This window comes from Diabrotica undecimpunctata, chromosome 9 (assembly GCF_040954645.1).
Source record: "Diabrotica undecimpunctata isolate CICGRU chromosome 9, icDiaUnde3, whole genome shotgun sequence".
Classification (NCBI taxonomy): Eukaryota; Metazoa; Arthropoda; class Insecta; order Coleoptera; family Chrysomelidae; genus Diabrotica; species Diabrotica undecimpunctata.
The window spans coordinates 119,689,276-119,711,968 of record NC_092811.1 but is presented as its reverse complement, the minus strand read 5'-3'; the positions used below and the strand labels follow the sequence as shown (position 1 = coordinate 119,711,968).

At 33.6% G+C, this 22,693-nt stretch overlaps 2 protein-coding genes across 3 annotated transcripts in view; one reads left to right on the top strand and one right to left on the bottom strand.

The window, feature by feature from the left end:
• Positions 1-8,868, top strand: part of jv (javelin) — a 129,075-nt gene extending 120,207 nt beyond the window's left edge. Inside the window, exon 7 of the mRNA XM_072543364.1 lies at positions 1,628-8,868. Coding sequence (XP_072399465.1) covers positions 1,628-4,505 — 2,878 coding nt within the window. The 3' untranslated portion in view covers positions 4,506-8,868. The remainder of the gene's footprint in view (positions 1-1,627) is intronic.
• MCU (mitochondrial calcium uniporter) overlaps positions 1-22,693 on the bottom strand; it is a 507,649-nt gene that overhangs the window by 367,645 nt on the left and 117,311 nt on the right. The window lies entirely within an intron of this gene.

The following is a 22,693-nucleotide window of genomic DNA, read 5'->3' as shown; positions in this document are numbered from 1 at the left end:
CGCCACCTCTTTGACATATATGTCTAGAGGGGTGATGCCAATGACCAACTCCATTGCAGCAGTTGGTGTTGTTTTCATGGCACCTGTTATATTTATGCAAGCCATCCGCTGAGTACGGTTTAGTTTGTTAATCGCTGTTGCCTGTAGCACTTTTGGTACCCAAGGAATAGCTCCGTAAGTTAGCATTGGCGTAATGACAGCAGTGTAGATCCAGGCGGTCACCCTGGGTGAAAGGCCCCATGTGCGTCCAAACGTTAGTCGACACTGCTCATAGGCAATATATGCTCTTTTAGCTCTACCATCTAAGTATAAATTTCCTGTTAACTTCCTGTCAAGGATAAAGCCAAGATATTTTACCTCGTCAGAAAAGTTTAGACTATAGTTTAGAATCCTTGGGGGTATTAAGCCCGTGATCCTTCTTTTTCTAGTGAAGAGGACCATCTCCGTCTTCTTAGCATTTATAGATAGTCAGGTCCTGGTGACTTAAAAGGGGTGAAGCACAATATGGCTCATCTTACCTTTTCCTCATTAATCATTGTTCTGGAGAGATCCCAGTCGTTCAGTGAGAGTATGATTGTTTCTTCCGTCCAGTTTGGTGCTGTTTAGACGCTAGAATCGGGGAAGTGTGTTGTTATGAGGATCTCAGCACTTTCGCAAAGGTTGGAAGTTTTGCTTCCATCTTACTTCGTTAATATGCCGATATGGGTCCTTTGAAAGCGCTTTTTGTAGCCTGCAATCCTGCGGGAAATCATCGATTTCCTCACGCAGTAGGCTCTTCAAGCAACTCTTTGTCTTTGTCTGCAGACTTTCTTAAACTCTCTGAGGTTTGATTGATAAGAGTTCCAATCCACTTTGAGTTTGGTGCGTTGTGCTCTATTAAAAGCTGTTCTTGCTGTTTTCCTAAGATGTTGGCAGTTTAGTGCACCACCAAGAGTTGAATTTTCGACGTTCCTGAACCACCCTTACCGGGCAGAATTTTTTATAAGCATAGCTTATGTTGTTTTGAATAGATACCGTATATCTTTCCAATTCTGTATTAGTTACTGGAGTTGAAGCCTTTTCATTCTGCAGAGCATCTTCTAAGAGTCGGTTGTAGAGTTCTACATATGTCCTCCTTGGGTCGCGAGATTTGATAAGGCTTTTTTCCAGACTAATAGTATAGAGTAGCCAGCGGTAGTAAGTTAAGTAGTTCTTTTTAGGATAATTCTCAAAAATACGTCTTATCAGTTCTTTCTACGTCCCTAATGACTATGTAATTACGATTTTAAAGATAAAACTACCTTTGTAGCAAATTTTATTTATTGTTTATGTAAATAGTACAATATTTTGCAGTTTCAAACATAAAATATGCTTCCCAAATTGTTTAATATTGCAACGTCACTGCATAGCTGTTTCTATTTTTAAATTCTATAAAATATTTCGTGGCCCTTCTCGCCATTACATTTGAAACCAGCTGTAGCTGTAGATGTAAGTGTAAGCCCGTTGGAAATATTTATTTATTAGTTTTACTATCTTCTTTTGGAAGGATTTGTATTTATCATGAGGTTTTTCGACTTCCAATTACAAACTAATCAATAATAATTTTATTTTATCGGTATAATTTTTCTAATTTACTGATGTTTTACAGATTCAAAAACCTCAGTGCCGACAATCTCAACAAGCCTCCAGAGAAGCCCGAACGCTTACACAGTAGAAGAAATTCGGTCCAAACTCTACAAGAACTACGTCCCCAAGAATCCCTATACTTCGACAGATACCGCCAACAACATAAAAGCGACAATTTTTATGCCTACACATCACTTCAAAACATCCACGAAAACTCCAACCCACACGATAGCTTGGACTCCAACTTTAACAACAAAAGCTCAGCGGAAAATATTTATACCGTATCATACGAAGATTTGCCGGAGTTAAGTTTGCCCAATTATTACCCGGACGTAAGATACGACACTGATAATACCGACAATATATCCTTGACGGATAATATTTCCTCCCTATCGCTAGATAATATAAGTAAATATAAAGATATCAAATTCGAGAAAAGCGAATATGAAAGTATTTCTTACGACGAAAACATCGTTCTGACCCCAAATAAAAATCTATACGAATCCCAAGAGACTAAGCCCCGGACCATCAGAAACCCCACCCCATATAACGAGAATTACGGTACAGTAAACCCTAAATCAACAAAAAGTTCCGAAGTAGTTACGCAGGACAAGCCAGTCGAAGAAATCGATACCAATTTGGACGAAATAAACTTAAATATAGAAAATATAACAAAAATCGACGATAATATCTCGGACACCCCCAAAGTCGACGTAACTCATTCGGTTCAAGCTTGTGAAGGGGAAATAAAAACTCTCTTGGAAGTCCCAGGAGAGGAGAGCGCCAACGAAAAATATAAAACAGTTGTAACCGTCGACTCGATTGATGATTCCTGTAAGGAAACTAAGACTCACAGTCACAACTACTTAAGAGAATTTTTAGAGACCCAAAAGGGCTCTAGAAAGCCTTTACAAAACTTTATAGCGAAGAAGCTGTCAAACTTATCGCGAAAAACTTCTAAAAACTCCAATCTTTCCGAGAATCAATTCCACTCTCTACCGGATATAACTATAAGTAAAAACTTGAGAAAGTGCGAGAAAATCGATCGCAAGTTGAGAAAGTGCAACAAAAATCAAGCCACCGAGGGCTCAAGAGAAAATAGATTTATCGTAAACATAGGAAGACACTTTGATATAACCGCTAACGATAATACACCTGTTGATTTCGAGGTGAAAATTGCTAAAGTTCCCAAGAAAATAAAAAAGAACTTATCCACTGTTCAAACAGAATCGGAGTTTATAGAGGCTGTAAAACAACTCAAAGACTCCCTAAACGAAAATAATAGCATTAATAGAACTATAGGTACAGACAAAGAAATGGCACTACTTTATTGTCAAGACGAATGCTCCAAAGAATTACAAGAAAAAATAGGAACCATGAAAGATTACTGGAACAAGATGATGGGCAAAGAAAACCACATAGAAGAAACTGAAGTAGATAAATGTAAAGTTGCGGAAATTACAGCGAAAGTAGATGATGTTAGAAAAGTATTTGAACCCAGTAACGACCCACCACAAGAACAAACGCCCAATAAAGTACAACTTGCTAAACAAATCTTCGAACCAAAAACACCAGAAGTGAAATCTGGAAAAATATCTCCCAATATCAAGGAATCTTGCAGTTACTTCGAAAACAAAACCAATAACTTTTACAACGACAAGTACCAAAGTCTGTGTCCTAATTCTGTAGAAATTATTCATACCAACAACGATACAACAGACAGTGCAGCACATAGAACGCTTAGGCAATCACACAGCATCAATGGAAAGCCGGAGTTTGACCATGTACGATACAAACTGGTGAAATCGGATCTATTCCAGAAAAAAATATTTGCAAATTGTGACAAAGAAAGTGAATTCGACGACCTTATCCAATATCTCCAAGATTACAGCTTCCAGGAACTTCTAGTCGACAATAACATAGTGATTATAGAACCTATCAGATCTAAAGTACCATACGAACCATCTCCATGTGTGAAAAACATGAAGAACGTTACCACTAGTCTTAGAAACCAAGCAACCAACAATGCAGATAATAAATCTAGTATGAATAGAAAATTCTTTTACCATCCAATCAGAGTTAATAAAGAAGTCAATGAAGATGAGTTACCAAGTCCTGATACTGTTAGGCAAGTGAGACAATTGTTTGAAAAGGGTACTCTAAAAACAAACAGCCAGAAAACAAATTCTACCAAAGAAACAGATACTTGCAACATCGATCCCGATAAGGATAGATGTTCTGCGACCGACACCAACTCACATCCTTCAAACATCTCAGATTTTGGAAGTCAAGAAAATTTGTACGACTCTATAGATAACAAAGAAATATACTGTGAGTATGTCAGCGAAGACATCTTACAAAAAATAAGAGAACGTGGTACTACTGTTACGTACTACGGTGGCAGAGTTGTTGATAAAAAAACTGGACAATCAGTGCTCACAAAATCAATCATGGACGAAATCAAATACAACGAAAAGAGATGCATGGAGTGTCCCAACTGTAAAAAGCACGAAATGGAGACGGAAAAGGACGATTACACTGGAGTAAAGTTCAAGTTATTAAAATCCAACAGTTGCAGCAGTCGCTTGGAGCTGGTCGGTACTGAGACAAAGAAGAAATTTGCAGCACACAACAAAAATATAGTAAATATAGGTAAAAATGTAACGAATATTACGAATAACGACAAAAATGCTATCAACGAGAGTATAAAGAAACAAAGTATGGTCAACAATAGTCAACCTAAGATTATTGGAGAAGAAATGAAAGTACCGGAAAATAAAGTGACTCAATGGAAGGAAATTAGCGAAAAGAACCAAAAGATTTACAACTTTTATGATAATACCAAAGAAAAATCACGGAAGATAGAAGATATGGAATTTGAACCATACGAGGTTGCTTAAAATATTTAGAATTTGATGTGAATGTATTTGTTAATATGTAAGACATGGAATGCAGTATCTATTGCTAAAATTTTTTGTGTAAGGAAACTTTGCTGATAAACTCATAGACAAAATGAATACACCAATATGAACAATATGAAAATTGTTCGACCACTACTTTTTTTTATTTAAATTTACGTGTCTCGACAACTAATGGTCATTGACACAGGAACTAAAAATAATTTGTTAAACTGTTTGTTCGTGCTGTTAGGCCGTTGTCTTCTGAGATTAGTTCTCGATGTTTCGCCAACACTAAAGGCTGGTATCTTCTGGAGATGTTACTGCTTCGCTTGTAAGCTGAAACTGACGCGTCGTTGTACTGCGGAGGTTATATTTATATTTTCTACTCGGTAGCTTGTGGATCGGTATCCATGTTTTGTTAATTATTAGTCCTTCTTCTGAATGAAGAAAGAATGTGAAGTCATAAAAACTGTTAAAATTAGAAAGATTCAATATCTGGGTCACATAATGAGGGGCGAGAAGTACGTATTACTTAGATTAATTATGCAAGGGAAGATACAAGGGAAGAGAAACCCAGGACGACGCAAAATATCCTGGCTAAGAAATTTGAGAGAGTGGTTCGGTTGCAGCTCATTAGAATTATTCAGAAGCGCGGCCAATAAAATTAAAATAGCGATGATTTCCAACCTCCGATAAGAAAAGGAACCTGAAGAAGAAGCCCTTCTATCCGATTAAAATTATTTGGAAGCTTATTTATTTCCACCGCTTCCCGATACAACCATGGGTAGTACTGTTATGTTTTATCCAGCATCTACGGCTTACCGAAAATACACAAAGACGATGTACCTCTACGCCCTATTGTGAGCTCCATAGGGTCTTCGTCTTACAGCCTTGCTAAATATCTGGCCAATATTTTACAACCACACATAGGAAATAACGATGCCTTTGTAAAAGACTCCGCCCATTTAATCGAGAAGATCAAAGGAATAACTTTACAGGAACCTGACATTCTTGTTAGCTTTGATGTTGTTTCCCTATGTACAAGAGTAGTTCCCTAATCTCAGAAGACAACGGCCTAACAGCCCGAACAAACAGTTTAACAAGTTAGACGATGGCAGTGAACGCCTAACGCATTTTTCACTAAAGATCCTGTTTACAATATTAGTTGAAGTTTAGGTAATGTTAATATATATACAAAATTTTTAAATATACTATATGAAATTATATAAATTACAGTCTCTCAAAAAGCTAGTTCATTAAACCAGGAGAATTGAGTAAATCACTAAGGGTACCACTAATATTTTGTTGTCCTCGGATGGAACTGAAAGTACTGCATTCAAGTAGGTGCTGGATGTAAAGGCGTGTGTTGTTACAGCATTCACAAACATTTCAAGAACTCTTGAGGTAACCATGTGTGAGTCGAGTGTGACCTATTCTTATTCTTCTGATTATTGCCTTGCCTCTTCTTTTTTGTATAGAGATATATGGTGATCGTACTTTTGGTTGTATTTGGAGTAATTTTGATGTGCTTTTACTCCATCGATCTTGCCAATTTTCCAATATCGATTGCTTAAAGAGATATTAGGTCTTGATGGAGCTGTATTCTTTCAACTGGAAAATTGGGACAGTTAGCTTTTTTCGCTGCTTGATCCACTGTTTTATTACCAGTGACACCTACATGTAAAGGGACCCAAATTATGCAGACTGAAGTGCCCGAAGATAATAGCGGATGACAGTAATTGTGTACACTCATTGACTATTGAGTGTTGTGAGCTTAATGTTCTGTGTGAGTAAATCTATGACAGTAAGTCAGTGCATATGTATTCCATATAATTCCGCTGTATGTATACTACAGATGTAGGCACAAAATGATCACCAATTCATTCTTTCTGGCATCAGTGTAGAATATTGTGTTAAACAGTTAAAAGATTCCTTTTTGTCATAGTTACATAGACTAGTGTTAAAAGTAGGCAGTTTTCTGGTCCAAGGCGGGGTATGAGAGATATAAATAGGGGTTATGTTTGAGAAAGCTATATTGTTAATTAACTGGTGTAACTTACGGTTAATTGGGCATAGCGACCTAGGTGTTTCTACGGTTAGTTTGAGGGGTTAGCAGAGACCTTTGCAAAGTAATTCAAAAGGAGTCTCTGTCTCCTAATGTTCAGGGGACGTTCGTAGGCTTCGATATGAAGGCTTTTAGATGAGCTAGATCTAAAGGCACCAATACAAATTCAAAGAGATGTGTTTTGGATGGCGTTAAGAGAATTTAGGAGAGAGTCGCAGGCGGACATATAGAGTATGCTTCCATAATCCAGTTTGGACCTGACTAGAGCTCGGTAAATACTTTCTCTTCAGCGCCCCAGTGATTTAATTATGTTGATTCTTTTTAAACAATTAGCCTTATTTTCTGGTATATGGTTTTTCCAGGACAGTCTTTTATCAAACTTTATACCTAAGATTTTTTGGGTATCTACTATACGAAGAGAAGTTCTATGTAGCTGTAAATTTGGTTGAGGAGACCTGTATTTTGTACTAAACTGGATAACTGCTCATTTAGGTGTTAAAAATTTAAATCCTACTCTTGCTGACCAATTATTGATACTCTCTAGGATGTTTTGAAGTAAGGCACATGTGTTAGTTGTGCTCCTACCTTGACAAAATAGTAAGAGGTCATCAGCGTAAATAGTGTGCTGGACTGGTGCTTTTATCGTTATTAAGTGTGTACCTTGTGGGAGCCCATTCTCTACAGCTTGTGGTGCAGCCATTTATGGACACCTGAAACGTTCTATCCGTTAAAAAGTTATTAATGAAAGTCGATATGTTACCTTCTAATTTGAGGTCATTCGGTTTTACGGGAATTACTGATTTTGAAGTATTATCAAAAGCACTTTGTATGTCTAAAGTAAAGGTTATTACCTCATTCTTGTTTTCCATGAGCACTTTATTCTTTACCAAATGGAGACGATCGCGCCAAGTTTGTCGATGATTTCGAAGTCTTTTCGGCATTCAATGGTGTAAGCTTTGATTACTGTACGGAGTGATAGAAATTTGGTGTTTCTTTTTCTAGAAAAAGTAATGTTTGATAAGGGTAGATCCTTGTTTTCGGCTTTTTAAAGTCTATTCAACGAATAGGATCATGGACTGGATTTAATTGGGAGAAGTGATTTGCGAAGACTAAGGTGGCAACGCAGAGGTTGCGAAAATGGTGGTAAAATCTTCCCTTAGGTTAGCTTCGAAGGGTTTTGTTTGAGGACTCCTTCTGGAAGGGCAGGTGGTTAATTCAGCCGTTACTTGAGTTTAGGATACATCATAAAGCAAACATTTGTTCAGAATTATTGTAATATATATAGCAACGCATGGAAAGCAGCTATGGCAATCACTTCACCGTGCGCAATAAGAAAACCACACAATACAAATCTTCTCCTGTTCTTTAAAGAGTTCTTTAGGGAATTTGGTGCTGACAGAAATTAACAAGATCGAGTAAAGAAAGGGTAGCTTGCGTTTGGGTCATCTGAAAAGCAGATGTCCTCTAAGGTGGTAATTCGCTTTAAGCCCTTGTATTCGGGCCCCAAATCGTTGTAAAAGAGTATTTATTGCTGAAGGATTCCTTATACTAGAGCACGGTATTGAATATTAATTGTTATGAAAGTTTAGTAGGTTTGAGAGACAGCTTCTTTGTTTGTGGATCTGAATTTTCCACTTCGTGCTCAGGAACCTTGTTTGTCTTCTAACCAAGTCTAGGGTGTTTGTATGTGTCTTAATTGAGAATACTTGTTAAATACACTTCTAAGTAGGTCTTTGATGAGTGAAAGTCATGCCTTTCTCCGTAGAGTATCACACGAGGATGGTTTAAGAACATTTGGAGAGGGCGTCTTTGTTGTTTTATTGTGCGTGGTATTTTATATGTCACAAAATATTGATAATCTATTTAAAAGTGATTCCACAGAATAATAAAAAAAGTAGTCATGGAACAATTCTCGTAAATAACTTAAATAATTAGAACTTACTAATTGGATTCTTACGATCAATTGAGAGAGAAATCTAAGAACGAACTTTGTTTTAAATCGATAAACATTTTTTTGGTATTAAAGAGAACATTTTGTCATGAGTTTGGATCATTCAGCTCTATACATTACTAGTCGAGATAAAAATAACGTTCCAAATCAATTTGTTATATATTATTTATTGATAGTTTATGTAGTGTAAGAAAAAACATTTGTTAAAATGTATTCAAGTTTGTGATTATATCTGTAGTCGATATGTATAGTGTAAAAAGGTATAAGGGATGAAAATAAACTCAATTCTTAAAATGTTTTATTATATTTATTAGGATTGCTTCAATAAAAGGTAGAATTTTATTATGTATCTTTAGTTTTTTTCCTAAAAAAGAGCCTTTTGGGAAAAGTAAGAATTGAATACAAATATTTTTTATGCTTCTTTTCGTAGCAGATCTAGTTTTTAAGATAGCTTTGGAGATAAGCTAATATTGACCTTTTAAATAATAGAAAAAGTTCATTTTTTAACTGCAATCGACTTCAGGGTATTACTTATCAATAAAAAAATATGAATTAGGCTATTAATTTATATTATATACATATATATTGAGATTGTGGATATTTACAAATGCTTAGGATCATGGATAACCTCCAATGTACACCAAACCCAAGAAATTAAGATACAATTCTTTGTTGTCGGAATATAAGGTTATAGTTTATTTTTATGAACGAGAGAGTAATTAGCATAATTTTAACTGGTAGCTCCGACCACTCCATGGGCGTGCTCAAGATTAATTGAAAAATTACTTTGAATAATTGTAAAAAATAAATGAATTATTTCAGTGTTATAAAGTGTTATGTGTATGTAAACAAAAGTGACCTCTTTTATCATACACTATATTAGAACTGACTGGCCTACATTAAAAAGGGTTTTAAAAAATTCACATTTTTTTTTTAATTTTTAAAAATTACAAAAGAGAAAAAGAGTTTTTAAAACCGTCTAAGGTATGTTAAATAGATGAATAAAAATATTAATATAAAACTTACAGCTACTTGTGTAACACTGCCGTGTTACAATAATATTACACAGCCAGAATCGCTCGTTGTCGAAGAGAATTAGGGCGGGGTTATAGAAACTATATCGTATTTTAAATTCAAGCACAATTAGATAATATGAAATTATAATTTATTATTGGACGCCACCCCTGGTTTATCCTCAAAGGGGAAGAGCAAAAAAAAAAATTAAGATTTATTGAAAGTTTACAAGAAAACTATTCTTTATTATTTCTTAGCAATGAACAAAAAGAAAACATTAAAAGTTACGTCATCCCAAAGGGATTCCAAAATATTATTTTATGTTAACATTATCATAAACAAAAAATCTTTGTATCGTATTAAATTAAGAATTGGTTATAAAGAAAATGAATGTATATATATATTAACCCCAAATTTCGAAATTTGTTTACATTGAAAATAATATAGTTATTTATCAACTAGGAACAATGAAGAAAATAAACCTTTAAATTAAATTAGAACACTTCACTATATTTTCATTTATTTTTTTTTTTTGAGTTCATAATCATTTCTGTTGTCTTGAAAGTAGGTATAATAAAAATTGGTACAACCTTAATCTGCTCTGTTTCTCTTCTTGTTTAATAAGTCACCAAATAAACCATTGATTCAGCTACGTACTATATAAAATCACCACCATCCTAGATAAGAGGGGTTAGGGATTCCAAAAAAAAAAAAATACTGCTACTGGGCCATGATCTGGAATAACTCCATAGCAATACTATCTTGCGACGAGTATTAGAAATATAATATCAGCATTATAGCCTCTCCAATAAGGGTCTAAAAAAAATAATATATCTATCTGAACTGAAATATGGACAAGAAAAGGATTTATTAACTCACCTCTGAATTGAGACCCACTTTGGAAACACGTCTTAACGGTTGGACGGTCTTAACAGAAAAGAGCGAAGCGCTGTCATGGCGCCTGAATCTGAAAATTGGGCGTGAGTGACAAGTTGAAAAATATGCTCATCTACCGGATATATTTGGGACTTACAGAAGAATACTTGAGTCGGCTACAGGTAGGTACTTGACAGATAGATGGGGCTATTAGTTTTATTAAAAAAAAATATAATCGAAATATTTAATGAGTTTCTTTTAAATCTTTTGAAACGGTTACACAGCCCTCCCCACGATTTCAACTGGGTAACAGCGTGGAATCGGACTAGGCATGGTGGCACACCATACTAACCTTTTCAAAAGTGGGAGTAGATATACGGAGAGGTAAGACCAACAGAATGGACAAATGTAGCTACAATCTGGACTCACAGAATCCTTCTTTCACAACTCACGTGGGAACAACTCAAAGATTTCAGAACAAAGCGAAACAGAACGCATAGAAATGACTCAACTATAAAAATGTAAACAAAAAAAAATTGCATGCTCACTCTCAAAATGCATAGGGTATTTCACCTATAACCAATATCATGAACAAAGCGGAATAAAACAAAACATATCTACAAATCATTATTTGAGACCAAATGCTCGCATTCAATCGAAACAATATAATTAAGATATTATTATTTGAAATTTCATAAGTAATATAAAGCAAAACATACTAGTGTTGTCACCAAGATACAAAACAGATAATTTACTGCGTAGTCGTTATGAGACCTAACACAATAAAACACAAAAAAAAATAATGTTATCGTTTGTTCGGAAGCGTAGAGTCTTTCATCTATGACTTAATCCACGAATAACATAAGAATAATAATACAATCGTATCATTAACGCCATAAGATACAAAATACAAATGTGTCATCGTTTGTTCGGAAGCATAGAGTCTTTCATCTATGACTTAATCCACGAATAACATAAGGTAATAACGCAGCGCGTCATTATAGACACATTTAGAAATACACAAATAAAAGGAAAGAGTTACTAATAGTTCAAAATTGGGTACATTAAAGTTCTACAAAGACAAGCCTTAATAAGTTTACTGGGAAAGGTAGACATCAGAATTTCTGTAAGACACATCTATATTTAGAAACAAAAAAAGCTGATGTTTAGTTATTAGTATGACAACTAGAATTTGTGATAACTAACGTGTATCATCCGCCTATAATAGGGACAACATTGGTAGGTCAACTTCGGGTAGGGTCAACTTCGGGTAGGGTCAACTTCGGGTAGGGTCTAAATAATTCTAGATTACATAACTAAACAGGTATTGGAGAACTAAAAAAAGTTTCCTGACGCGGGAGGCTGTTATTCTAGATTTATTACTGAAATACAATTATGAATGGCTTATCATTCCGACGAGTCAACTAGCGGGAATCCACTTACTTCATCCCTAGCCTTCCTCAGTGTCTGGCCATTCAGAATATAGGATGTTAGACAGCAATAATCTTTTCAAACATTATTTTGGGGGGTTTCGAATAGAGAGTCGAAATTCGAAGATCTCCACACTAAGAGTAAAACTTAGGCAAATGAACAGATACTATAATGAACTATCATTGGTAACTAGACAGAGGAATCTTGATATCTTTGGTATAGATACCAAAAAAATTACTTGGATTTATAAATCCGTAAAATAAGATAAATTGAATTTTGTATCCACTTGAAGACAACTAAAGGTATGTACAATTTATTGTAATATAAACTAACATAAGCATAAAAATATCACATTCTACCAAGGCATTCTAAAAATAAAATGAGATTAAATTTTGCAAACACCCTTAAAATCAATATAGGTTCTTGGTCGGGGTAGCATAAACTTAAGATCTCGATCAATACAAACTAGAGAGAGAATAATACCGAAGTAGAATAAGATAAGATAAAAATAAAATTTATGTCGAAAAGAAATACGACATATATACATATATATATAGACATATTGAACACAATAAATGATCAATATTATAATAATAAAAAGTAAAACAGTTCAACGAACTGGGGTGCGAGCCAAACTGAGTTGCTCTGGAGATCGACGTGCGGAGTCTCCTACACTACTTCCAGAGGCTCGTCTCTTTGCGACAACATCTGAGATACACAAAATTATTAATTGGAATAGGGATAGGTCCACTAATCCACTTGACTATAGCAGGATGCTCCCTGACTAATAGTCAACACCACCGACATAAAACAAGGGTTGTCGAGACAGCTCAAAAAAAAATTGAAACGTATCAACTTCCTGAAGGGAAAGAAGCACTAAGGGACAGATTTGCCGAAGCAAAGTGGTATTCAATGTACTAAGTACTAGGGTATCAGTGCTGTACTGACCCCACGCCAAAAAAATTTGGAAAGGAAACGAATCCTCTCCAGGATAAAGTTCGCGTTAGCGCAACTCTTCCTGTACACGGGCCACGGAGGGATTGAATAGTCGCTGGAGAAGGTAGCAAAGATTAAGTACGCAAAGCGTAAAGGGAATCAACTAAAAAATTAAAAATTAAGAATGGACTAAACATTTTAGAAGAAAGGTATTAAAAATTTAAGAAAACTGATTTATTCGGTTTCAGACAAATCTGAATTATCCGACGAAACACTGACTTAGATAAGTTTTAGGTCTGAATAAAACAATAAAAAATAAACAAAAATCACGACATATTTACATGCAAAATTAAACTGGATGTTCGATTTGATGAATCGACATTAGGTACAGTTCGTTGGCTATTAGGCACAACGACCAATGGCAGATTTCTATAAACATGGCTCTAGCCTAACCAAAAGTGTGGAACAGACCAGTGTTAAAGTTTCTGAAAGCGAAAAGAAGGATGCTTCCAGCTCAACAAAGGCGGGTGGCCTACTAAGTAGCTTTAGCAAGTTTCGCTATGGTTATCCACTAGGTAGACAACCTAAATAGCATCAAACAATAATAAAGTTGACTATGACAGTCAAGCAATGAATGAATTTCCAACCACTGGTTGAAAATTAAACTAACGCAAAAGAAGAAAGACAGGATGGCCAATAGTTCCATAAGAATATCCTCTGGGATTGATCACAGTGGAAAATTTCCAAGCAAGAAGACTCCCAAAAGGACAAAAGAAGAAAATAAATCCAAACCGTTAATACACAATCTTGGAGAAGAAGAAAGAAAGGGGGTATATGGCATACAAGCCACAATCGGTACACAAACAGTTCAGTTTCAAACTGTTGTTTCCAAAAGAAACAAAAAAAAATCGTAAGAGTCTTCCACGAAACAAAAACTTACGATAAGACTTAAAAGGAACGGAAGAATTATTACAATCTTCCAAAGAAATAGAAAAATATTACAGTCCATCGTCAATAATAAAAAAATCGTGATGTTGGATGTAACACACCACAACAATAATAAAAGGTTGAACAGTAAAACATTTTTGACACCTAATTGAATCCAATATGGTCGTCATACAAATCACAAAGAAATGTTTACCATTATTTAGCAGAACTCTAACAGAGTCAAAATAATATAAACTTTTCATTCTCAGTGGGTCATTTAACGGTAGTACCAGAACTATCTCAATTGTTAAACAAACGTGGTCTTAACGTCGACATAAAGATAAAAGATAAATTCACAATAGGTGGCAGCGGGTTGTTTCACCTCTGTATATACAAAGAGTCACAATAGACAACAGCAAACTACTTCAACCTCACTTGTACCATATCGTGAACACAAGATAATAAATGAAAGCTTTTGAGCCTTAGCCAAAAGTCTCAAAGCAAAAAGGTATATGTGGTCTAATAAACTATTAGAAGACCGCAAAAATGTCAACGACAAAAAAAAAGAAAGCTGCTGCGTATACAACAGTCTGACATCACACAAATAACTCAAGATACAATAATACAGGTCACGTGCCTGTACGTCCTACAGGACATCTCGAGAAAAGAAAAAGGTAAAACCACAAATAACAATAAATTCCAGTACCAAAAACATACTTCTACTACATCTGACCACACAAAGACATAAAATTAACATAACAGAAGGAGAATAACAATATTTCCGCTCTATATTCTCAACAAAGACGCCTTAGGCAGAGAGAAACGAAGTCATATCATTACTTCCTTATACATTCCAAACAAAAGAACCATGGACTGTAAAATATAGAAAGCATTTTCCTTTTCAGGAAATAAAATTTTCTTTTCAAAGTACGAAAAAGTTAAACTATGAAAAAATACATTTTTAAAATAAACGAAAAACAAATTAAAAAGAAAATTTATCAGGTAACAGATTAAACATATTAAAAACATCCAAGATCAAAGAACTCAACTTCAAATCCTCGCAAAAAAATATTTCGCGTAAGTATTCTGCAAAAATCCAGATAACACATTTTAGAATTAGGTAGGTCGGGACAGCCTGTATATAGATATAGTTCCCAACAGTTTGCCGCAAATAAAAACCATGAATCAAGGTTAAGAAATAAAATTCACTTAATTGATTTTTCAAATAACGAACGCTAAAAGCCATTTCGTTTATTTAAAATAAACACATTGAGGAATATAATTATTATGCTTCTATAAACAAAAGACTGAACTGCAAAGAAAAAGAATTGAGGACTATACAAATTGTCGAGACATATTAGCCGGAATAATTTCAAGGTTTCACTCAATCTAAACACTAAAAAAGAACGACGAAATATTATATTACTTACAAACGCTTCTAAGAAAAGGCCAGCGTTTAGATACCAAATCAATTATTTCATGAACGTAAACAAAATTTCTAACATGGAATGTTTATTTTTTAGACGAGTCTGTAAATACACAAATTAATATCGTTCGCATTAAGAATACCGACAAAAAGAAATTAAGCAGTGAATGTTTACATCACATCATTCCAAATACGTTTTATTTTGATCTCAGAAAATAGACGGAAATATTTCTACGTAATTTTACGAAGACTAAAAACGAATACATATAAATACTTTGCAAAAAATTCTAAAATAGTAGCAGTGTTGATTTAATGAAAAATTGGATAAAACAAGTACACAATTTAACCAAAAAAATGGTTCAAAACATACAGACTTAATTAACCACATATACAGGGGGGTACAAAACAACTAATAATATTGAAAAAAGAATTCTGAAGATACAGGAATATTCAAAAGCCTAAAAAGGGCCCCAATGGCGGGCGCCATTTTGTAACACTGCCGTGTTACAATAATATTACACAGCCAGAATCGCTCGTTGTCGAAGAGAATTAGGGCGGGGTTATAGAAACTATATCGTATTTTAAATTCAAGCACAATTAGATAATATGAAATTATAATTTATTATTGGACGCCACCCCTGGTTTATCCTCAAAGGGGAAGAGCAAAAAAAAAATTAAGATTTATTGAAAGTTTACAAGAAAACTATTCTTTATTATTTCTTAGCAATGAACAAAAAGAAAACATTAAAAGTTACATCATCCCAAAGGGATTCCAAAATATTATTTTATGTTAACATTATCATAAACAAAAAATCTTTGTATCGTATTAAATTAAGAATTGGTTATAAAGAAAATGAATGTATATATATATATTAACCCCAAATTTCGAAATTTGTTTACATTGAAAATAATATAGTTATTTATCAACTAGGAACAATGAAGAAAATAAACCTTTAAATTAAATTAGAACACTTCACTATATTTTCATTTATTTTTTTTTTTTGAGTTCATAATCATTTCTGTTGTCTTGAAAGTAGGTATAATAAAAATTGGTACAACCTTAATCTGCTCTGTTTCTCTTCTTGTTTAATAAGTCACCAAATAAACCATTGATTCAGCTACGTACTATATAAAATCACCACCATCCTAGATAAGAGGGGTTAGGGATTCCAAAAAAAAAAAAATACTGCTACTGGGCCATGATCTGGAATAACTCCATAGCAATACTATCTTGCGACGAGTATTAGAAATATAATATCAGCATTATAGCCTCTCCAATAAGGGTCTAAAAAAAATAATATATCTATCTGAACTGAAATATGGACAAGAAAAGGATTTATTAACTCACCTCTGAATTGAGACCCACTTTGGAAACACGTCTTAACGGTTGGACGGTCTTAACAGAAAAGAGCGAAGCGCTGTCATGGCGCCTGAATCTGAAAATTGGGCGTGAGTGACAAGTTGAAAAATATGCTCATCTACCGGATATATTTGGGACTTACAGAAGAATACTTGAGTCGGCTACAGGTAGGTACTTGACAGATAGATGGGGCTATTAGTTTTATTAAAAAAAAATATAATCGAAATATTTAATGAGTTTCTTTTAAATCTTTTGAAACGGTTACACTTGTTACAAATCCAAATCAGATTTAGAAGATGAACTTTCAGAACCAAGATTTATAATAACTGGCTCGATCATTTTATCAGTAATATTGTCCAGCTTCCACATTTTTTCCTCTTCTTTAATAGTGTGATTTACTGCCTTTTCCCAGTTTTCAGGTTTTACATTATTTACGGCCTCCAAAAACAACTGTTTAACATCATGAATTTTAAAAGTGGTATTTTTTCTTGAAACTTCACTCTTTATCTGTGCCCATACCAGTTCAATCGGGTTTAATTCACAATGATATGGTGGGGATCTAAGTACTGTCATTCCACGATTTTTGGCAATTTCATCAATTTCGTATTTTTTAAATTTTTCTTTATGAAGGGCACACAACGAATAAAGTTCCTTTCTTATAGATCCGGAATGGTACGTAATATTTTTTGAACTCAGCCAAGTCTTTTTTTAACCACTTGGTTGTGGGCAGTCCTTCTATAAGTCTGGAGTGATAACTTGCATTATCCATTACTATTACACAGTTTTTAGGAAGATCTATCATTTGTTCGAACCATTCTTGAAAGACATCCGCGTTCATGTCTTCATGGTAGTCACCGGTACGAGTTGATTCAAAAGTTAATAAACCACCTTCAACAAAACCGTCTGAACTGCCAATGTGTACTATTATCAGCCTGCGTCCCTTTCCTGATGGTGGGTTTAAACCAGTAGATAAGTTATTTACAAAAGCGTGCCTTTGACTTGTAACAGTTTCATCCTGCCAAAATTTATTTGGTGTATGACCCTCGTTGATCCATGTTTCATCAAGATAAAATATTTTTCTTTTTTGGTTTCTCATTTTTTTTATGGTTCTTAGAAAATGTCTTCTCCATATGACAATATCGCTTCTTTCTAATAAAATAGACTTTCTGGGATTCTTTTTCCAGCGGAAGCCTATTTCTTTTAAAAGTTTTCATAACGTACTTCGACTCATTTCTGGGTAATCCTTATCGTCTCGAACTGAGACAAGAACTTTATCCAATGTTGGAAATTCTTGTCTAAAGAAGAATTCATGCACTTTCCGTCGAAGTCCTTCTTTAAAATGATATTCTATTTGAAATTTTGGTTTCCCTGGAGCATTACGTGGCATTTGAAAACTACCACATTTCTCTTCTGTAATAACTCTGTAAATCGTAGATTTCCCAACACCAAGTGTACTGCTAACTAACTCAACGGTCTCATCAACACTTTCACATAAACGTTTGTCTGTAAATGATTTAAAATAATTAAATATTAATGTTTTTTCATTAACTGTTAGAGGACCAATTTTTCGGCGTTTACACGGCACTTCCAAATTTTCCATAACACTAGTATACACAATAAACTGCACCTTGCAACTGATGTACCTACTTTTAGTGAACTGTTAAGAATTTTGAATACGCCACTTGGACCTTCCTACAAAATGGAAAAACCCACTATCACATTTTCTGTGGAATAAGTTTAGAAGGTAATTATCTAGTCAATTACTGTCGTAGATTCCTGGAATTAAAGAATTAAATGTTTGATTGTTGAAACCCTTACTTCGTGGAATGCACTCATTTCAGATAAAATAAAACGTTTTATTTTATCTAAAGAATTAAACTTTATTTTGCAAATAGGTAGGTACTTATTAAACTTTTATTGGTTATATATAACCAATAAAATAAACATCTTACATTTCTTGCAAATTCATTAGTACCTGTTAACCTCCATCACTCCGACACTGTCAACCTTATTTAGGGATTAGTAACCCTCACAACTATTGTATTCTATTCTGCTCCAACCTTTATACCTGGTGGTCATACTCAATTTAAAATTGTTTTCCTATATACTTCTGTAAACTTGTTGACAAATATCTGTTTTTCATTGAGTCACCCGTATCAACAGTTTAGGGATTTGCATACATAATTTATTGTTTTATTACTCTCTCATACATAAAAATACACTATAGGAATATGCCTAAGAATGCTTCGGTGTTACGTATTCACTAGTCTTCTTTGTGGCTTGCAAGCATGGACATTAAAACAAGTGTATCTGAATATTGTTCAAGAAAGGAGATGAAAAAGACCCCAACAATTATAGAGGTATAAATTTACTGAACACCGCACTTAAGCTTACCACAAAAGTTATAACCAACACAATCAATAAACTAACAACTTTATCAGATGAACAACTAGGATTCCGATCCGGAAGATACTGCGTAGATGCTGTATTTGTACTAAAACAAATCACAGAAAAGGCCATTGATTACAATAATCCAGCATATCTATGTTTTATAGACCTAACAAAGGCTTTCGATAGCTTCGAAGAAAAAGACGTCTTACACCTACTGTATAAAAGAAACATACCAATCAATATTATACAAACCATCGAAAACATCTACTTCCATAATCGAAGACAGGCAGAGATAAATGGAAAACTAACACAGTGTATAGCAGTACAAAGCGGAGTCAGACAGGGTGACTCGTTAAGCCCACTTCTTTTTAATATTATAATAGGCAAAATAATACAAGCAGTACGTAAAGGTCATGGTTACAGAATGGGGAACAAAGAAATCCAAATATGTTATGCAGAAGAGACAGAAGACGAGCTCCAAAGATTAGCACACATCTTTAATACAACAGCCAAAAAATAAATATGATAATATCAGCAGAAAAAACTAAATGCATGACAACATATAAATACTTACTACGATGTAAAATCGAAAGTAATGGGAAAATAATAAAGCAGGAAGCAAGGTTCAAATATCTGGGAAATAGATATAACTAGCTACGGAGATGTTGAAGAAGAAGTACGACAAAAAAGCTTAAAAGCAAGTAAAGCGATAGGATCTCTTAATGCCACAATCTAGAAGAACAAACACTTAAGACAAGACACAAAAACAAGAATCTATAAAGCAGCAATTAGACCTATATTAACATACACGGAAAACGAGACGACTACTGGAAACAACAGAGATGAAAATACGGGACGAATATCAGGGAAAAGTCTGTTGGATAAGGAGCGAAGAGTAAACATAAGAAGAGCATGCAATATAGAAGACAAAAATGGATGGGTGACAAAACGGAAACAGGAGTGGAACAAACACATTAGTAGAATGGCAGAGGATAGTATAGTACGAATACTACGAGAGAAGTCACCAAATGCACGAAGAAGTATTGACAGACCAAGAAAAAGATGGTACAATAATTTAAACAATTTAGGTGGCTAATATTGAAGAAGATGCAGGTTTTAAAGTCTTCATGCAAGAAGAAGAAAAAGACGATTCATCATGAAGAATCGAAAGTTAAAGCTTCTGAGCTAACTCAGACCTTTCGTACGATCAAGCACCACCGCAACTTCAGGTCAAATGACTGTAGTAAGTTAAATAGCGTTATGTTTGATGATTCTGCAATTGCATCTAACTTTAGCTCTTCCAAAACAAATCAATCAGCTCTGATAACTGATGTTTTATCTCCATTCAACTTGAAAATAAATCCCCTTTTTATGGCAATTTAACTAATGCAAGTAATCATAAGGCTGTAAAAATCTTTCCTTTTGTGGTTGATTTTTGACATAAGGAATAAGTGATACAGTCAAAGATATTGAAAGTTGCTTCTTTGCCATGTGAAACATCGGATGAGATATCTAGTTTATGCTTAAATTGTATTTATGAGTGTAAGTTAAATAAAAACAGTTGCATTGCATTTTGTGGTGATAATACAAACACAAATTTTGGTTGTTTGAACAGAGCGGGACAAAACAAAAACTACTTCATAAATTAAATACTACTTTTGATGGTGGTATTGAAAGTGTGTGTTGCCCTGCACATGTATTACATAACTTCATTTGTACAGCACCACCTAGATTAAGGTTGATCTGCACCCCTCCAAAGACAAACTACACATTCAAAAAATTTGAAAAAATTTGAGAAGGTATATATGATAACTACAAATATTTTGACAAATTTTGAGCAGACTTCATGTTTCCGTTTTCGAAAAAAATTTAAAAAGCTACTTTTTCCAAGTATAAAGCGGGAAAATCAAACATACAATTTTGTTAATTTTTTGACAGCATAAAAGAAATTATAAGAAACTAATCCTACTTTTGAATTTTTTGAAAATTTTTGAATGTACAGTTTTGCTACAATATAAAAAAATAATATGTTCTGGCTTATAATAAAGCTACCGGTAAGAAATCGGACAAAATTTTAATAGCATATATAAAACTATTATAACATATATAAAACTGTTCAAACCCTTCTCTTATTTTTTTTAATATACACAGCGCGAAAACGAGGTTCGAATTTTGAAAAAATGGCCGACATGTAGACTACATCGAGTACATTCAAAAACTCGTTGGCTGACTTTGATGCCTACAATATAGCCCAGGGAAATAAGCATTTTTTCATGACACTCGTCCGGCCAGGCAAACGACAGTTGTTTTGGGTAGTATGGTCCTCTGTAACAAAAACCTATATGTTTCCTGCAGTCGATTTTTTGGACTTAATTAGTTATTAACAAATTAAGGTCCAAAAACGGAAAATTTTTGCTTTTTTCGTCCATCAGCAAAAAGTGAAGCATTTTAGACAAATTTTAGAAGAGAAGAAACTTATAAGTCATATAAAAACCTTTAAAATGGCGTTTTCTAAAGTCAAAAATTTCGGTTTTTTATAAATGTTAATAACTTTTTTGAAAATAAACTTATAATATTTATATTTCATAGAATGCTGTGTCTATGAGTGCTTAAGACATTGTTAAAATTTCAAAGTGATCGGTCAAATAGTTTAAGAGTTATTTTATTTGTTTATCCCAAATTAATTTTTTTTGCAACAATATAAGTCAGAAATTTATATAGTTTTAGTAATTGTAATGATAGTTTCTTGAAGAAGAAGACTTGTTCTATCATTAACATTAAAAAAAAATTAGGAAAATTAATTATAAATATTGCAAAATAATTTTGCAAAAACATGTCGTTTTTTTGCTTATAAACAATTAGAATAACTTTTTAACCATTGCCTGCAAGAATATTATTTTTTTATATTTAAGAAGCCTGAATTTTTCCACAAATTTAAAAGAAACAAAATTTGTTCTAAAGTAATTTGGGACGAAGTTAGCCTCTTTTTTTTATTTTATTCATAACAGCTTTGTTTATAATAATTAATAAATCTAATTAGCGTTGTTTACAAGAAAATACTTTATAGTTTTAACGTACCAAATTCTAAAAAGATTGCCCTTTAACGAAATCGTCCACCAAGCTTTAAAATGTGGTCCTTAAAATCGGCTGGCTTCGAAACTCATGGAAGCCGAAGGGAGGGGGAAGGAGCTGTTATCTGTATCGCTGGTTCTTATTTATGGGTTTCAACGTTCCTTTTTTAATTTGTATGTACTGTTTGCGTACATTACGAATATGCATTATTTCAATAAATTGTTAAATAAACTATCTAATTTGCTTCAATTTTTTTTATAATATAAATACAATATATATTATATTTTACAATATAATTTTAAAGTCATCTACTTTAAAATATATGTTTATGTATATATATATATATATATATATATATATATATATATATATATATATATATATATATTTATATATATATATATATATACAGGGTGATTGATTAATGTAGGGATTAGTTTTAAAATTAGTTACAATCTTACAGGCTGTTCCATAAAATGGTGGCAGACCAAACTTTTGGTTTTTTATGCTTCACTTCCACATCACAACAATGTAAAGTTTTATTATATTATACCGGGGATTTAAAAAGTTCTAACCAATATTTCCTGAATATCGTATCAAGTTTAACTCCCTGTATAATTAAAAAGGAGTATAGGAACATTGATATATTGCATTCATAGTTTTTTAATAATTGTTAAAAATTATAAAACATATTCGTTTTTATAATATTCGTTAAATCAAATACAGGGTAAGTCAAAAT